Below are 17,425 nucleotides of genomic sequence, written 5' to 3'. Positions count from 1 at the left end.
AGTGAGATGCAAGTGAAGTGACCAGACCTCTGGGGAGAAGAAAGGAAGGAGAAATTGGAGAGAGAGACTGAAGGAGCTGGCAACAGAATGGACAGATGTTGGGACTGGGGAAGAGAGAGATGAATGAAGTCATGAGTCTGTGAATGGAATGGATAGATGTTGTCCGGAGAGAGGAAGACTGCAGGAGATAATTTAAGAACACACATGAATAGAGTTGGAAAGGGAGACACAGAAACACTGAGGGAGACATAAGAATATACCCTTAAATTAATTTTCCCCTCTCCCAAAGAAGAAAGACTGTATGAGCAGTGAGTAGGGAGAGTCTACAGAGCAAGAGTAGCAGAACACATCATTATTGACAGGCTGCAGTAGCAGCCACCTTCACATATTCCCTCTCATCATACTGCTGCTGTTGTGACCTCCACAAGAGACGAGTGTGTAGTCTGCTGCTGGACTTGGGGCAGCAATTCTAAGTTTGCAACAGACCTCTGAGAGTCAGAGTAAATACTAGGCATAATAGATGCATTTTCTAGTCTCCATGGTGGCATGGCACGCACGGTCTGTTGAGCCCAGTCTTAATTTACAATCATGATAATCTTTGGTCATCTCTGAGAAAAGGCACTGGTGTAGTTATATATAGGAGTAACTCTCAAGGCCACGGACAGCCCAATCCTGAACTGGTTAGTGCTGCCCGCTCCTGTATTATGCCCAGGTAACTACTGTTGCGAAAGTACCATTGCAAAAGTGAGCCCGCAGTGTGGCCAGTGTGACTTTCTGTATAAGCATGTTTGTAAGGATGAAGTTCAACAACTTTCATACCACTATAACATTTTGATTTTTGTACGTGGTGCTGACTGGAACTGTACAACATTGCAAAGCAGAACACTGCAAAGTACAGTGAAGACATTATCTAAAAGGTAGTGGGAGTTATGGGACTAGAACAGTGACCTTGAATACCAGGGCTACTGGCTTAGTTTGTACTTTGACTTTTCCTGGTCAACAGGAGGGGCATAGTCCTGAGATGTATTTGCAAAATGCATGCCTGGAGACATCCCTGACCCAGGTACCAAGCTTAACAGTCCAGTCCTAAGCTACCCTGGTGCCTAGTGGAGCAGTTGTATCAAAATGGCCACCACTGCATCCCATGGGGCTGAAGCAGCTGCTGGAGTCTCCTCAGGGTAAGGGAACATTTGTTCCCTTCCCGCAGGTAAAGCCCTGGCAGCTCTTCTGGGTCTCATTGGAGCTGTGCCAGCTATTTTGCAGGTGCAGAACCAAGGAGGTCTCTGTCAGGCTTTCCAGCTTGGGAGGGGGCTCAGGATACAGTGGCAGAGTCTGCTGTCCCCTGCCCCTCCAGGCCTGATCCTTCACCTGGCCAACCCTCCCCCTGCCCAGTTCTGCCCCACCCCTGCCTCCCCCACCCCAAAAACCTCACCACCAGCCAGCGGGAGGACATTGCTGGAGCTGCTCCAGTGTTGTCTTCTTGGTGTTGGGGCCAGTGCTGACTAGTGCTGGCCTTGGGGCTGGCTCAGACGGCTTACCACCGCTGTGGAAGTGCCTTACAGCACTTTTGTGACGGCGATTGCTGGGACAGCATGGCAGCTGCCGCTGCTGGCCTAGCATAGAATTGAGCCCATAATACTCTGAGCAATTTGTTGCTTCTGGAAAGTGTGGTGGGTTGTAGCAGTTATGTTTGCAGTCTCTTAGATTTCACCTCCAAATACAGGCTATTTTATCTTCCTTAAGAATTTGTGACTTTAAAATAGAAATTACCACACAAGGCATGGTAATTTTTTCAACAAATATTTCTGAAATTGGAGACCTTCTGGAAATGTGGTAAAACTCTTGCTGGAATTGTAATACTGTTTTAGATCCTTCCAAAGACAGAATTCATGCAGGCATGCAGACCTGGTAGCCTCTTGGCATGCCACATATTCAGAGGCAGCAGAATTAACATTTTGTTTTTGCATCCAGAAATCTTGAGTATGATCCTTTTTTACCTTACTTCTTACCTTAACACTGGTCTCCTGAGAGAACCTCCTGAGAGACCAGTGTTACTGGGACCAGATAAATAAACTGCACATGTGTGAACAAGCTTCTTTTGTAGAACAAAGTTGTAGTAGTAGTAGTAGTAGTAGTAGTAGTAGTAGTAACTTTATTGTCATTGTGCTACAGCACAATGAAATTTATGCACCTTAGAGATACAAGCATAAATATATACTACAATTCCAACAATCACACTCTACACACTCACCCACACATTCTATACAACATGCATCATAATATAAAAACAGATTATATATTATGTTATAAATGTTATAAAAACATTATATAAAAATATTTTTATATAAAAATATAAAATTACATAAACACATGCATTTTAGAAGCATTTAAATGCCCAGACTGATATGTCCTTGTGGCAGTTTGGGATGCTTTTAAACCTGTGCCTGTAGAGTGGTTCTTACAGCTCCATTCATAGTGAAAAAGATGCAAGTGCACACTGAGTTTTCCAGGATGCTGTAGTGGCTGGAACAGAATCACCAAAGAAACTGTCCAAATAGGATTGATGCCAACTTAATAACAATTTGACATAATGTTGAGCAAGTTCACCATATTTGGAAGGGCCTCCAAATCTAGAGTAAAAATATTTTTAATGGAACAATAAACTAGGTAGAATGCTATCATGGAACCTAAGTGGTATGTAAACATAGAGACAGGTGATGCATATTAGGACTTCAGCAAATACTCTTACTGCTTAAGCTCAATGTAATCTCCTCTTTATTTGTTGCATACTCTGAAGTCACATAAACTTCTTTAATCAAATATCAGCCAAGACAGAATAGTGGTGAGGTGTGAAAATCATTCTTGGTCTTTTTCTGGTTTTCAAACTAGTATGTTCTTTCTCAAATCTCTAATCGATAAAGATGTAAAACATTCCACAAATACCTTCACTGACTGAACACTGTTACTGCTCATTACGTCCATATGATCAAATGGGATTTTGAATGCAGAGATATTTAGTTGAAAATGTATGCTGCACATGGAGTCTCATATACAAGGCGAAATTCTCCTTCACTGTTCTGACATCTTATGCTGCAAAAGCCTACAGACACATTGAGTGGCTGTATTGTAAATATCTACTCCTTAAGATAAACTTGGAATCCAATTTCTTTAGAACTGTTAAAACCTATTGCAATCCCTGTGCAGTCACTTCAGTACTTAACTTTGACTTGAAACTTTTTCACTGACAGAAGCACTGGATAGGGATGCCCGCTCTTCCCATTTCCCTGTGCCCTATGGTGAGATCTCTGTATCCCAGGTGACCTCTGGAGCTGACAGAACTTGCTAGAGCTGAAGTATTTATACTAGAGGGTCTTGGCTCACATTTGTGTTCTGTTCTCCACTTCATAACAAAACCAGTCCTTAGCTTAAATATCCACTGGTACAGCTACTCAAGCAAAATGTTCATTTCTGGAGGGAGAGAACGGCAACTCCATCTCTTATTTTATTCATTATTATGTGGCCCCATGTGGCTATAGCACCTCCTGTGTTTTTCTTAACATCCATTAACACTAATGAAACATCTTCACATAGCAAAAGGGGGCTTGATAAGCCATTTTAATAACATAAATTTCTGAATCACCTTTTTAAGACTGTTGCTTATATAGATGGGGTTTCCACTATGCCCTTTTCCTGCAACTTCTTTTACTCCCTCTGCTAATGTTTCTGTTTAACATCCAGCCTGGGAAAGAGTTCTGTAAAACTAGAGAGCTCGTTTGCCACTTCGTTTAACGTCCAGCCTGGGAAAGAATTATGTTAAATTAATGAGTTAATTTGCTACTTTGTAATTTTCTCTTGGCCCTAATAAAACTTACAAAGGAGGCCCGGAAAAATGCACAACATAGTGGGTTGAGTGGATGCCTTGCATGGGGAGATGGGATCTGGGTTCAAGTGTGTGTCCCATAAGTCAAGTCAACCTTTATTAGGCATAAACATTAGGTAGGTGAAGACTCTGTACGGAAACCGTAGAGATGTGTCCCATAATGAAAGTCGCTTAGACTGCAAACATATACACACTTACTAGGAATAAGTTCCATTTAACCTTGCTGCTTGCCCCCTAGCCCTTACTTGCCCCCAATTACTTACTTGCCCCCAGCCCTTACTTGCCCCCAGCCCTTACTTGCCCCCAACCTTACTTGCTGCTTGCCCCCTAGCCTGAAAATAATAGCAACACAAGATTATCGTGGTCCAGGCAAAGAAGTAACTGCAGATAGTGTTCTCTGTGTGCAGTGGTAAATAAATGATTTGAAGAGTATTATGTGTAACACATTATTTTGCTTGTGTCTTCACTCTGGGATAATCTGGATTCCTTTCCTATTGTAGAGGTTGAACATGCTGCTCCTTCCTGGAGAGGACACTCTGTCATGTCCAGAGTTCAGGCAATAAATTGAGATGGACTTGAATCACTTCTGTACAGGAATGTACATGTGCTGGGGTCCTAGTCCTCAGTAACCCCGTCTGTGTGTCCTGACCCTTTTTTTTTTTAATGTTGAGTCAGGCAGTGCTTTATTTCTTGAAACAGAGATTCTGCAGAAAGTCCTCTGAAAGGTCAGACTACCTAGATGAAGTAGTAATTTGCATTTAATTCAGGGAGTTGTAATAGCATTGTTTGAGTTCAGAATAGTTCCATCTCTGTTGGTTGAATAGTTGAATCTCTGTTGGTTTTTTGCATTTGACACAAAGATTCTAGCTCCTGCTTTCTTCTAACTTGCATCTCAAAATTACAGGTGTGCCCCCTTGTCCATTGGAAAAAAATAGTTTAAACAGATACCAAAATGTTATCCTTTGAAGTTGATGTTAGCATCATGTCTTTTCCCTCTCTGTTTTACATCATTGAATTGCTCATGCTTTGAAACTTCATGCCTTTTCAGTCTCCAGATGAATCATACATACAAACATGTGCTATTTGATCAGCTTAAAATAACTGTCTTCAGTGTCTAACTCTAGTATCTTGTGTATTAAAATGTCAAAATCTTTCAATTTTCAGTTTTTTATAGATGGAATTTTCCATCAGTTTTAGGTTGTGTAGTGTAACAGCATAATTGCTGTGCACCTTTGTTTCTGTAAATACCTTTCCTTCCCATCATAGAATACTGAAGATTTGCAAATAGTGTAAATACTTAACAGAGATTTTTTACAATGCAGTAGGCTAGTTCATTAATTAAATTCTACCCTTCTTTCTTAGTCAGAGGAATTGCTATACTCTATTCACTCTGTGTATTGTATCCAGTACAGTATCAAGTTCATATACTTTATTTTTTTGCAAAGCACAAAAGTTGCCTGGGCAGGCTGCTGGCTGTTGAAACTATGTATGCTTGCATCTTGAAATGTGGAAGGATGGAGGAGCATCTTTGTCCACTGTGGCAGTTTTAATGATCGAGAGTACTTTGTTATGTATTTGTTTATTTCCTTTAGCATTAATGTGGTCATTTAAAAAGAATCAACCTGGCAATCAAAATGTATCATTTTTATATGAATCGTATGGAAACTTCTTGATATTTGGGGTGTCTGTTGACCATGTTAATAGATTAAAAAACTCACAAAATATTTATACATTACCCTGTACATTTTAAATTACTTTCTTCCCTGTGGTGTTGTCTTGAACATTCTATCCTTGAACATGTTATGTGAGCAAAAATTATGCTAGTTTAGTCAAGGAGAAAGCTACATTTAAAATACAGGCAGTAGTCTTACTCTAAAGATAGGAGTATATTGATTACGTTCAAGAAGCAGAATTGGTTGGACACACTGTCATTGTTGCAGGTCAGTTTTAAGTTTCCTAACATCTAATGTTTTGAAGATATATAATGTAGCAGATATGCTGAAGCTAAGCAGGTCTGGCCTGGCCAGTGCTTAGATATGAGACCCCTATGCATGTGATCTTGTATTCCATTATGGAAGAATACAAAATCAGTGTATAGAATTTTTGTTTCGGTACAATAATCTTTGAAAGGAAGGGACAATAGTTCAACAATAGAATACATATGTTGCATACAGAAGGTCGATCTCCATCATTTTTAGGTAGGAGAAATTCCTCTGCAAAGCCCTAGGGAGCTGCTGCGAGTCAATGTCGACAGTACTGAGGAAGGTGGACTGAAGGTCTGATTGACAACAAGACAACTTGCTGTGTTCCTAAGGAACCTCCCAGCGTCATTTAAAAACTGTTTTGCCAAAATAGATTTGCAAATTTAGCCAGCTAGCGAAAGTCTTAAGTGGCAGCTGTTCCTTTTAGAGGACTCAGCCCACACAGTCGTGTGTAAATAGCGGATAAATGCAACTGAGATCTTATTTCCAACGCTGCATTTTGAGGAAGTCTCTTGATCTGAGCTTGCAACTTTTAAAAAAATCTATCTTCATTACTAAAGCAAACAAAGATACAGTATACTTTACACAAAATGGGTATCTTGGTTGTTTAGCATGGTGTACATACAGGGATCTTGCCAAACAGAGTTAAAGCATTGTTCTTCATCAGCTATTCCTAAAGCTTTGTAAAGTATGGTTTTCCTCTAACATGTTGACGTACCCATATCTATCCACATCAAAGAAGTAGTGTATCTGGGGAGTTTCAGCTGTTACAAGCACCATGGGACTCTAGTCCATCTACATGGCACTGCAATGCCACTATTTCATACAGAATGATGGGGCTTGCTGCAGTATGAGGTGGGATGTTATGGTGCAGTGTGAGTGAGGTTACAGGGTGGTTGCTGTGGTGCAGCCTTGCTTTGGTCTCTCCTACAGTCCCTCTGCCCCTTTCTCAAACCTCAGTCCATGCGCCACTATTTAGAAATTAATTTTTGAAGTCACCATGATTGGTACTGTAAAGTGGGTACAATGCACTTCAAAATGCGGAAGGAGGTGGAAAGTACAAGTGGTTTGGGTTTTCTCTGAACACTCTTTCCTCTGGATCTGGCAGATCTTGCCATGAAGTTTCTTGGTTATCCACATTTGATACTAAAAACATGAGGCAATGGAATGTGAGGTGCTCACACTTCTGTCGTCCCCATTTTGTAAGGCACAAAACTGCTCAAATGGAGCTGGATGTACTTTGTATTTGGACAGTATGAACCTCTGTGCATTGTGAATTGAATAGCTGCAATAGTTTCGGATTACAGGAAAAATATGGAATGAAGTTTCTTATTTTAACTTGGATCAATAGAAGAGCCAGGAGTGGAACTCACTATTGTTCTTTCTTTTAGGACTCATTATTACTTCTTCCATGTAACAGATACTCTTGCAAATATCCTGTTCAAGGCGGCCATCTAGCAAAAAGCATTTCTGAATGCTGCTGCTATAAATATAGTCTTTCAGGAATCTTGGAGATTTAAAATAAAACAATACAAAGTAGACTCTGTAAGGGATAAAAGCTAATATTGATTTTGTTCTCTCTTTTGCTTCTAGTGTGCAGCAAAACTTGATACCTCTAATAGTCTCCTGTTATATCTCATTGTAATTAAAATGTTTGTTGTTTTATTCAGCATTGTTTGAACTCTGTTTGTGTTCCACAGACATATGCAGGGTATGTCGATCAGAAGGAACTCCTGAGAAACCTCTCTATCATCCGTGTGTGTGCACTGGCAGTATTAAATTCATTCATCAAGAATGGTAAATGTATTTTCCTCCCAAATATGTTGAAGCTTGTTCTGAAAGTAGTACGTCACAATTACTAGTGGTGTCACTACAAGCTTTAAAGCGTTTTTGTAGAGAGAAACAGTACTTCATACAATCTCACAAATCTTTTTTTTAAATTTGGGAATACATGTCAAATGAGCATAGAGCCCATATGCTCCCGTCTCCTTTTTAATTTGGTTCAGATGCAGAGTCTTGATGGAGAAATCCTGCTTTGTGAAACCCCAGCTCTATGTGTCATCCTAAACTGGGAGCTGTGATTTAACTATAGCTTACAAACCAAGATTTGTTTCAGGAGAACAGGAAAGTCAGTGTTAATCTTCCAATCCAAAAAGTCACAGTATGCTAGATGGTCTGAATTAGGCTGTTGATTTTTAGACAACTTTGCATGTTAGTTTCATGTTCTGAGAATCACTCTATACTCTGGTAGACTAGAAGGTAAACTAGAAAAAACAATACTTGAGAGTTCACATTTTAATAAGCTTTCCTGTGAATATATGCTTAAGTATCAAGGAAGTCCCCAAATGTGAAGTGAAAACTGCTGATACTAGCCAAATCCCAGCCTAGTAAATGAGATTACACAAGCATTCTGTGAGAATTCTTAAGCCTCTGTAATTGCTAGATATGAGTGAGTTTAATGTGTATTCTTCCAAGGTTATGTTTGTGTATTAATGTTGGGTTTTTAATGCTAATTTTATTAGGACCACTGCATGTTTACCTTGACTGAGATCCAAAGATGTTTTTGTGCATGCTAATTTTCCTCAGGTAGCATCAGCCCCTTGTGATTTATGAAATGCTGCCCAGAAAGTACTTATACCTTTGGGGCAACTTTTCAGGAAGTGTGGGCCTGGAGTCTGCTATTGAGAGAGAGAGAGAGAGAGAGACTGAACAAGCCGCTGCATATTTGGTGTATATTGCTTAGCCCTTTGAATCCTGGTTTTTCCATTTGCTCTTATTTGAAAAATTACTTGAAAATTGTATGCTATTTTCTGTTGGAGTTGGCATTTTAAGAAAACATTTTAAAATATATTTTAATGTTTTAATTTGACAAACTTTGTCTTTGAGTTAAACTCTATGAGCATTACAATCATATGTTGTTTGGTTTTTACTGCAGCTTAGTTCAGTGGCTCAAGCACAGCAGAAAAGAATACTGTGAATTATGTAAACACAGATTTGCTTTTACACCAAGTAAGTATATAGCTTATGTATTGTATCTAAGTGAAAGTATTTTCCTTTTTTATTTTATTTTGTAGTATACAGATGAATTTGTATGTTCATTGGTGTCCTGCTTGCCTCCAGAAAACATAGATACTACACTATGTAGCAAGCCATTTATCTGAAGTGGGTTTCCATGCTATATTTTCATCGCGCTCCACTTCTGGTTTAGCGGAGGCAGGGTGCGATTGCTCTGCTTTCGCTTTCAAAGCAAAAGGTTGCACAGGGCTCCCTGCATACCCTGGAGGCCACAGGAGGCTCTGGTAAGTGCAGCCAAACCCCTGCAGCCCCCTGAGCGGCACAGTCCTGGGGATCATGTCGCTGCCTTTCCCCTGCCCCCGCTGCCTCGCCCCTGCGATGACTTAGAGAGGCTCGTACTCTCCAAGAGAGTTTGAAAACTGCTAACTTGGGCTGTCATCCTGTCTCACTCACTGGAAACAAACACACCTATCTACTTTCTTATTCCATGTAAAGAGTGATTTTTTGCAACAATTCTTGTAGTTTCCTTAAAAATCTAAGAAGAGCTTTGCTGGATCAGACAGTTCAGCATCCTGATCCACAGCAACCTTCTGAGAACTGGTTGTTAAGGATCTTTGTAGTCAGGTCCCTGTGTTCTGCCCAAGTTGAGCAGGTTGCAAGAAACAGCATACACAGTAGAGTACTTTCAAGCAGCAGTTGTATTTTGAGCATGGGATAGCACAAGCAGAGTAGTCAATAAACAGTCCAAGTCAGCATGAAGAGCAGTCAGTCCAATGTTAACACATCCAAATCAGTTTCCCACAATACACAGTCAAGGTTCAGTCCAAGGTCAGTAATAACATAGACATACATATTTATCCAGCCTCCACAGTCACTGGCAGCAGTCCCTCAGTTGTCTCCAACCACTCCCCTACTGCTGCACTGGAGGTTCAGCATACTAGCCCTTAAGTGGTGTGGTCAGCCAATCTGGGTAGGCTTGGTTACACCCAGGGTGTGGCTGTTACAGGTGTGTGCTGATTTTTCTGACTCAGCAGCCTGCACCTGCTCCTGGACCAATTTGTTAGCTGTGTTTCTGTCTTACTCAGAGCTAACACTGGTCCCCTCTCTTAACTTTGAGGACTCACAAGAGGAGCTGAAACAATGAGACTGCATTCAGATGTGATACAGACCCATGGTTTGGGCCTGGACGCTGCCTTGTCCCCTTTGTTTGCATGCAAGGGACTAGGAGAGGACATCAGATGTTTTTGCTTGTGAATTGTGGCAATCCAAAGACAGAAATTCTAAACTACTTCCCATTCATGCAGGGGAAGAGAAAATGTACAGACTTAAGACTGCTTGTCCCCATACTGTTATGTCTGGGCAGGGATCCATCTCTGCCTTTTCTTCAATTTTTGACTGAGATGGTTGAGGGGCTGTAGCATTAAATTCAAGCAGAAAAGAGCAAACAAACAAAAATCCGCTTAGTGACTTCTCATATGTTTTTAGAATTGTTAAATTTATTATCTTTTGGAATGTTCTTCCTTTTCTTAGTTTATTCCCCAGATATGCCTTCTCGGCTTCCAATCCAAGATATATTTGCTGGACTGGTTACAAGTATTGGCACAGCAATACGATACTGGTTTCACTATACGCTTGTGGCCTTTGCGTGGTTGGGAGTTGTACCTCTTACAGCATGTAAGTATATAACTTTATGTACATATGACTGGGAAATAAAAGGGGACAGGGAGAGCAATAATTGTCAGTGGGCTCTGAGACGGGTTATTAGGAAGACAGGACTGCTCATTGCAGAATAAATATTTGTATAAATCTATGGACACAGGTGATGTGGTCTCATACAAGCTTACAGTTGGCAAGAGTGGAATTTTTTAACCCAACAGAAATTTTGACAAAGGTATAAGTCTAACATTAGATTTTAAATGCTAAAAAATGATGAGTGTTGTGTTCTGGCTTATGTGTTGATTCTCATATCTCTACTACTTTCCTATTCTATAGAATGTTTACTGCCATCTTGTATTTTATTGCATTTTGTATTGTATAATGCCCTTGTATGTGTTGCACAAGAAACATCTGCCATTGGATGGAGCTTCTCCACCTTGGCCAGTGTAGCTTTGGGGTGCCCCAGTTTGACAACCTGGTTTGGGCTGTATCTTTTTTTGCTCTTCTCACCCCTGGATGTTTTCCTTCGCCTACTTCACATCCTCTTCCATCTCTTTCACTCTACCTTCTCCTCTTGCCCTCTGTCTCTCTCTCCTCCATCTCACCCCTTTCTCTCTTTTCACCTTCTGCCTTGCTCTCCTCTCTCTCTTTCTCTTCCACCTCTTGATCCTCTTTCCACTTGGTCCTTGCATTCTCAACCCATCCCCTGTGGAGGCCTACAAACTTCTCTGGCCCAGCCTTTGTTTGGTGGCAGACAGGTTTGACACTCGTTGTGATCCTTGCTCCATGAAATCACACACAGATATAATTTTTAACAGGTTAAAAGATAAAAGGGATCTTCAGTTTGATACAATGAGGGTCAGAGCATTTAATACCCTAAAAACGTGTTCTAAAAGTGTCATTTGGAACAGAGGCTTGTTGCAGATGTAGCATTACCAGATTTAGGGGAATGAAGATTGGGCCACAAGAGTGCACACTCCCTTCACTCCTTTTCACCTGCCTCCCTTTCTTTTTGTCTGAATTCCCTTTCCTCTTCCCAGGGTTATTTATTACATTGTTCTGTTAGACCTGGATAAAAGTGAGTTTGGAGGGTTTTAAATATTTTTTTAAACTTAGGCTTAATTGGCAGAAATTGTAGATTTTACTGTCTCTGACTTTACTCTTTAGGCCGTATCTACAAGTGCTTGTTTACAGGCTCTGTGAGCTCACTACTGACACTGCCATTAGATATGCTGTCAACGTAAGTATTAGCCAGCTGATAACATTTTATGCCATGCTTCTTAAATATGTTCATTTTTCTTTTACATTGACAGTGATGACACATTTCCTCATAATGAGAGTGAATATCATTTGTGTTGATTTCATTTATTTTAATAGTTTACTTAGTAGTGTGTATGCTTTTATGTACAGGTGCATGCCCCTTAACGAGCTTCTGGCCAGTGACAGGGTGCATATGCGGACAGCCACTGCTGGTCACGTGGTTGGACCTGGGTGTACCTCCCAAGCTTCCAAAAGTGAGAGGAGCTCTGCTCCCTTGCCTCCGAAGGCCTTACTGAGCCTCCTAGAGGCAGCATGCATCTGTGTACTGCCTCTGTGAGGCTCAGAATGCCCGAATTGCATGAGAGGTGCAATTTCTGGTTTCCTCTGGGAAACTGTAAGTCGCATCTCTCACGTGATTCTGGCATTCTGAGCCTCGCAAAGATGGCATTCTGAGCCTCACAAAGATGTGAGTACGTGGATGTATGCTGCCTCTTGAAGGCTCAGAAAAGCCTCCGGAGGCAAGGGGAACAGAATCCTCCGCAGGCTTCACATTACAGGTGCAGCCTATTTATCCACGGATTTTTTATCTGTTAATTTGTCTCAGTGCAAATGGGGTGGGGGAACCAAAAGTCACACACACCTTTGCCCTGCGCTGGCGTCTCGATCCATTTCCAGGCAGCCCAAAACACCGCAAAAAGGCTCTGCCTCACCCAGGAAGGGAAATAGCCCTGGAAGAGGTTCCCCTTGCGAAGGAACAGTAACAGTCCTGGAGACTCTGAGCCAGCAAAGAGGCTGAAGAGGGGAAGGGGGGTCCAAAAATCTCTGTAACCAGAACACGTGCAGCAAGGTGGAGCTCGCTTGCTCGCTCGCTCGTACGCGCGCGCGCACGGGCAGGTGTGGTAGCAACAGAGGGGATTGCTTTAAAAAACCCAGGGAGTGTTTGCCGAATTCCCCCCCAGTGGTGCAGGCAATCACCGACACAAGCAAGCCTTCCCATCAAGCAAAGCATGAGATTTAGCCTGCAATCCTCTCCACACTTCCTTGGGAGTAAGCCCCATTGACTGGAATGGGGCTTACTTCTGAGTAGAAACGCATAGGGCTGGACTCTTAAAAGATCAGCATCCCAACTGTGAAAGAAGCCCGGCAGCTGGCAATGGGAGGACTGAGTACGGAGGGGAGGGAATTGATAACAGCTGCCTTAGTTTCCTTCCATCTGGAAGTGTCAGGCTGCAGCATATTTGCGTAACTCTATGGAATTTAGCACAACACGTTTTTTGTTAATCGCGCCAAGTCACGGAATGGAACTAACACAGATAAATAGGCTCCACCTGTACATCAACCCACTTGACGACAGAGATGCTTATCTGCATCCCTGTCGTTAAGCGGCACATAATTGTATTTCTGTGCAGCGATATATCTATTGCATTGTTTAACTGTTAATAGAGAAGCATATGTACATAGAATTTCAGTCCAACTTGCTTAAAGATAAGGCAGTAGGCTTCAGTCTCGCAAGGGGGATGCAGTTTTCTAACCATATCAGACTTGGCTTTTAACCATTTACCTAATCGCCATTGGCAACCTTGAATTCGTCTCTGGGCAAGTCTATTTTGACAGTATTCTTTTTTTAAAACATTTTTGCTATACCTGTGCAAGAAGCAGCAACTTTAGAAAAGCACTACTAGTATCCTCATTAGCTGGCTCCAGCTGGTCACCAATATTTTTCCTTAGAAAGTAAAAAAAATGGCCACTGGCAGGATGCACCTGCCAAGAATGTTGTCAGTGCTGTTAAAATGTGGCAAAAAAGCTTTTTTATGATACTCTGCCATCCCTCCAATAGGCAACTGTTTTTGTGGGCAAATACTTTTCCAATGGTTGTATATTTTAATTATACTGTTTAATTATATTTGCTTTAATTATGTAAGCTATTTTGAGAGCCTGTGGCAGAAAAGACTTGATAATTTTTTAAAAATTATTAAATTATTATCAATTATTAAAATTGATAATTTTTAATAATAAATAAATAGGTATATTGGGGTCATAATGAACCCTGTTTAACCCTAAGTTGAATTAACAATTAACTTAACGTAAAACATAAAAATGTTGTTAGCAGTTATTGTTTCAAAGTACAGGGGTACAACTATCTAGAGAAGCTATATGGGTCTGTAATTATCCTTGGTGTTAATTCCTGTGGTGTTCTGCACTTTTTCCTTCAACTCAAAACCTCCAGGTGTCAATTAAAACTTTAGTAAATGGATAAAATGTCCTTATTTGTAACCACTACATCAATATAATAAAACTAACAAATGAAGACATTGAACAGAAACTTGAAAGCAGTTGTTTTTGTGCAGTTTGCAAGCAGTTCAAGATACCCTGCAGATCAAATAGCCTTTACAAATTTAAATCTTCCACAGTATCAGTTCTACTGGTGAACTTGCCTTCTTCCTTTTGTGGGTTGTACCCAAGTGAGGTGGCTGCCTGATTTAAGAGTGATGCTGAAGTGGGACGGGAACAAATTAACACACTACTTACAATGATTTTCTCTTTAATAGAGAGAATTTACTGGCAGATTGTTTGCAAGGTTGTTTCGTGGTGACATGCACACTCTGTGCATTTATCAGCCTGGTATGGTTACGTGAACAAATAGTCCATGGAGGAGCACCGCAGTGGCTGGAACAAAATCAGCAGCAAGCCATCAATGGAGTTGGGCAACAAAATGAGGTAATATGTCCTTCAGTTTATCAGCTTTAACTTTCAGCAAGAATTCTTCTTTGTTGCACGTTAGCTAACCATTCTCGCGGCCCCTTCTAAAATTTATAACTGTCTGTAAAACAGTTAATTGGATTAATTAATATACCCAGTTATACCACACATCTTTCTGGTGAAAGGTCCATACGGATGACTTGGGTTTGGCCCAAGAGATTGCTACCCCACCAGCTGCTTTTCTTCATGTTTTGCTCTGTACCATTACCAAGTATCTTTTTAGGTGTCTTACATTGTGTTAGTGCTTGTGAAATTGACATAGTGGTTTTGGTACCATAGCTCTCAGTGGAATGTTCTCAAGGTAAGCTTTAAGATAGAATATTCTTTTTAATTTCACGTGAAAAGCCATGATTACACTAGATAGGCACCTCAGAGTTGATCTGTGGGTAGCTGTCTCCATGGTTTTCATTATTAAACATGATGCCTTCATGTGTCGGTATCTTCAGATTTTCTGTTAAATACTCATTCTTAACACTTGAGGCCACTGTGGATAGTAATATGTTAAAACTAATCTAAATTATATTAGAAGTGTTTCCTTCCATATCTGTGGCCACAGTGCAGTTGACTGACTGTCTTTCTCCCCTGCCCAGCTAAGTCTGCATTTCCCCACTTGAACATCAGCGAACAGTTCCCCTGTCCGAGCTGTAATATGCCCACACTTGGTCAATTTGAAGAGACTGATGTCTTGCTCTTTCTGGGTTTATTCCGGCTTCCTTCAGTTCTCACTTTAGGATATTATTCCTCAGGGAAGTCTACAATTCATTACTTGAGAGTTGGGTTCTGATATGTTCGGTAGCTAGAAAAATAGAGCATAAAGTGCAGGTGGAACTGTTGAGTATCTGGTATCGGAGAGTTTCCTGAAGAATAAAAGACATCAGAATGTATTGAACTTTTTAAGAATTTTCTTCTGTGCCAATGTGCACTGGTCTCCGTTTTTCATCAGATAAATTCTTCTGTGGGATTTTTTTTCTTTTCTGATTTTCCTGCTAGATTCTTGTTTCCTTATGTTTCTAAATTTCTAGAAATAGGAAGGAAGTTGCATACAAAAGAAGTCATGATTCATATTGAGATTTGATTTCATTCTGTGGCAGGGGTGTCCAAAGTTTTTGGCAGGAGGGCCACATCATCTCTCTGACACTGTGTTGGGGGCCGGGGGAAAAAAGAATGACTTTACATTTAAAATTTGAATAAATTTACATAAGTTTACATAAATGAATATATTAAAGATGAACTTATATGAATGAATGAAGGTCTTGCAATAGCTCAAGGCCTATAAAAGGCCTTTCACAAAGAAAGACTGGCCTTTCCTTCGCTGCCGCTACTGCATCACAGGTGTGAAACAGAAAGCAGTGGAGGGAGCCCTCATCCCACAGCTCATGTGACAGGTCAAACAGTTGCCCTCACGCTGAGAGCAGTTGCATCAGGCCAGTGTGGGCTGCAGCAAGTCTCCGGAGGGCCAAAGGCTCATTGGGGACTGGGGACTCCCTGAGGGCCACATTGGGAGTCCTCAAGGGCTGCAAGTGGCCCCAGGGCCGGGGTTTGGGCACCCCTGTTCTGTGGCAACAGAGCCTTGCAACATTCTTAAAACCACCTTGGGAGAAAGGTTCAATAAAAATGCAGTAAATAAATAAAATAAAGCAATCTTTCTTTTACAAAATGCTTGTGAATTTGAAGTTAACAGTTTGGAGAGTTGTTGCACTTGTATGCAATAAACTATGTCTTTTGACTTCCAGAGACTTGGATATTCAAAAATATTTAATGGTAAAAAGATCTAGACCAGTGCTTCCCAAACTCCTAAAAGGGAGGTGGAGGCACTGGAAGTATGTGTATGGGAGGGGAAAAGCAGTAATGCAGTCCCCAGGATTGCGCTGCTGCTGGGGATGGGAGGGGACTTTTTACTTACCTGCAGCCAGAGCTGAAGCCCTGGGGGGTCTTGGGGGGGGGTCTGGGGAGCAGCTCCCAGTGCCTGCAAAAGTCTTTTTAAAAGGCAAAAAAGGGCACTTCCTCTTTCATAGTGAAAACTGGATGTTCCCTTTTTAATTTTTTTAAACATTTGTAGGCAAGGGGAGCCCTGTGGAGGGCTCCCGAGACCCCCCCCCCAAGACCACCAGGACTGTACCATCAGGACTGTAGCACTGGCTGCAGATAAGTGTTTAAAAAAAAAAAACCCATCCCCAGCAGCAGCACAATCCTGGGTATCACGTTGCTGCTTTCCCCCTCCCCTTAAATGGGCATGGACAAATGCTTCCCTGGCTGGTGGCTCACAATCCACCAGTTTGGGAACCACGGATCTAGACAGAATTCCAAATGGTTACCTGAATGTTTAGATTAAAAATTGCTGATTTTTCTCTGTAGGTTCAGGGCGTAGGAAATGGTGGAGCTGAAAATGTTGCGCTTGATCAACCTGCAGACCAGCCTGCTGAGAATGCAGTTGTAGGTGAAAATCCAGAAATCCAAGAAGAACAACCAGATGAAGAAGAGGAAGACAATGAAGATGAAGAAGATGTTGTAGTAGAAGATGCAGCAGATGCAAACAATGGAGCACAAGGTATATTAGTTGCTTTTAAACATGACTCCATGTTCTAAAATAGTAGATTTGTAATTTGGCCTGCTTAATTTTAGGTCTTCTGTCCAGTCAGCAGAAATAAGTTTCCTTAATATTCTTAAATACTGATTGTCACCTAAGGGGAAGCAAAAGCTTTAGTGGCCATACGTTTTTAAGATGCTTATAAGAAGCCCAAAACAATTGTAATGGGGGGAGGGATTTTGTAAGAACAAGACACTTCAGGTTTCCTGGTTGGTTAAATGTTTAACATTTGTTCTTGTGGAAGCATCAGATCATGTAGCCATCTGTCTGAACAAGCAGAACTTA

At 41.2% G+C, this 17,425-nt stretch overlaps 1 protein-coding gene across 1 annotated transcript in view; it reads left to right on the top strand.

Annotated features, from left to right (window-relative positions):
* The window catches only part of MARCHF6 (membrane associated ring-CH-type finger 6), a 42,994-nt gene that overhangs the window by 2,488 nt on the left and 23,081 nt on the right, over nucleotides 1-17,425 (top strand). The window contains exons 2-7 of the mRNA XM_066625660.1: nucleotides 7,563-7,659; nucleotides 8,798-8,871; nucleotides 10,408-10,551; nucleotides 11,701-11,773; nucleotides 14,343-14,511; nucleotides 16,909-17,101. Coding sequence (XP_066481757.1) covers nucleotides 7,563-7,659; nucleotides 8,798-8,871; nucleotides 10,408-10,551; nucleotides 11,701-11,773; nucleotides 14,343-14,511; nucleotides 16,909-17,101 — 750 coding nt within the window. The remainder of the gene's footprint in view (nucleotides 1-7,562; nucleotides 7,660-8,797; nucleotides 8,872-10,407; nucleotides 10,552-11,700; nucleotides 11,774-14,342; nucleotides 14,512-16,908; nucleotides 17,102-17,425) is intronic.

This window comes from Tiliqua scincoides, chromosome 4 (genome assembly GCF_035046505.1).
Source record: "Tiliqua scincoides isolate rTilSci1 chromosome 4, rTilSci1.hap2, whole genome shotgun sequence".
Lineage (NCBI taxonomy): Eukaryota > Metazoa > Chordata > Lepidosauria > Squamata > Scincidae > Tiliqua > Tiliqua scincoides.
This window is presented reverse-complemented; position numbering and strand designations above follow the sequence as displayed.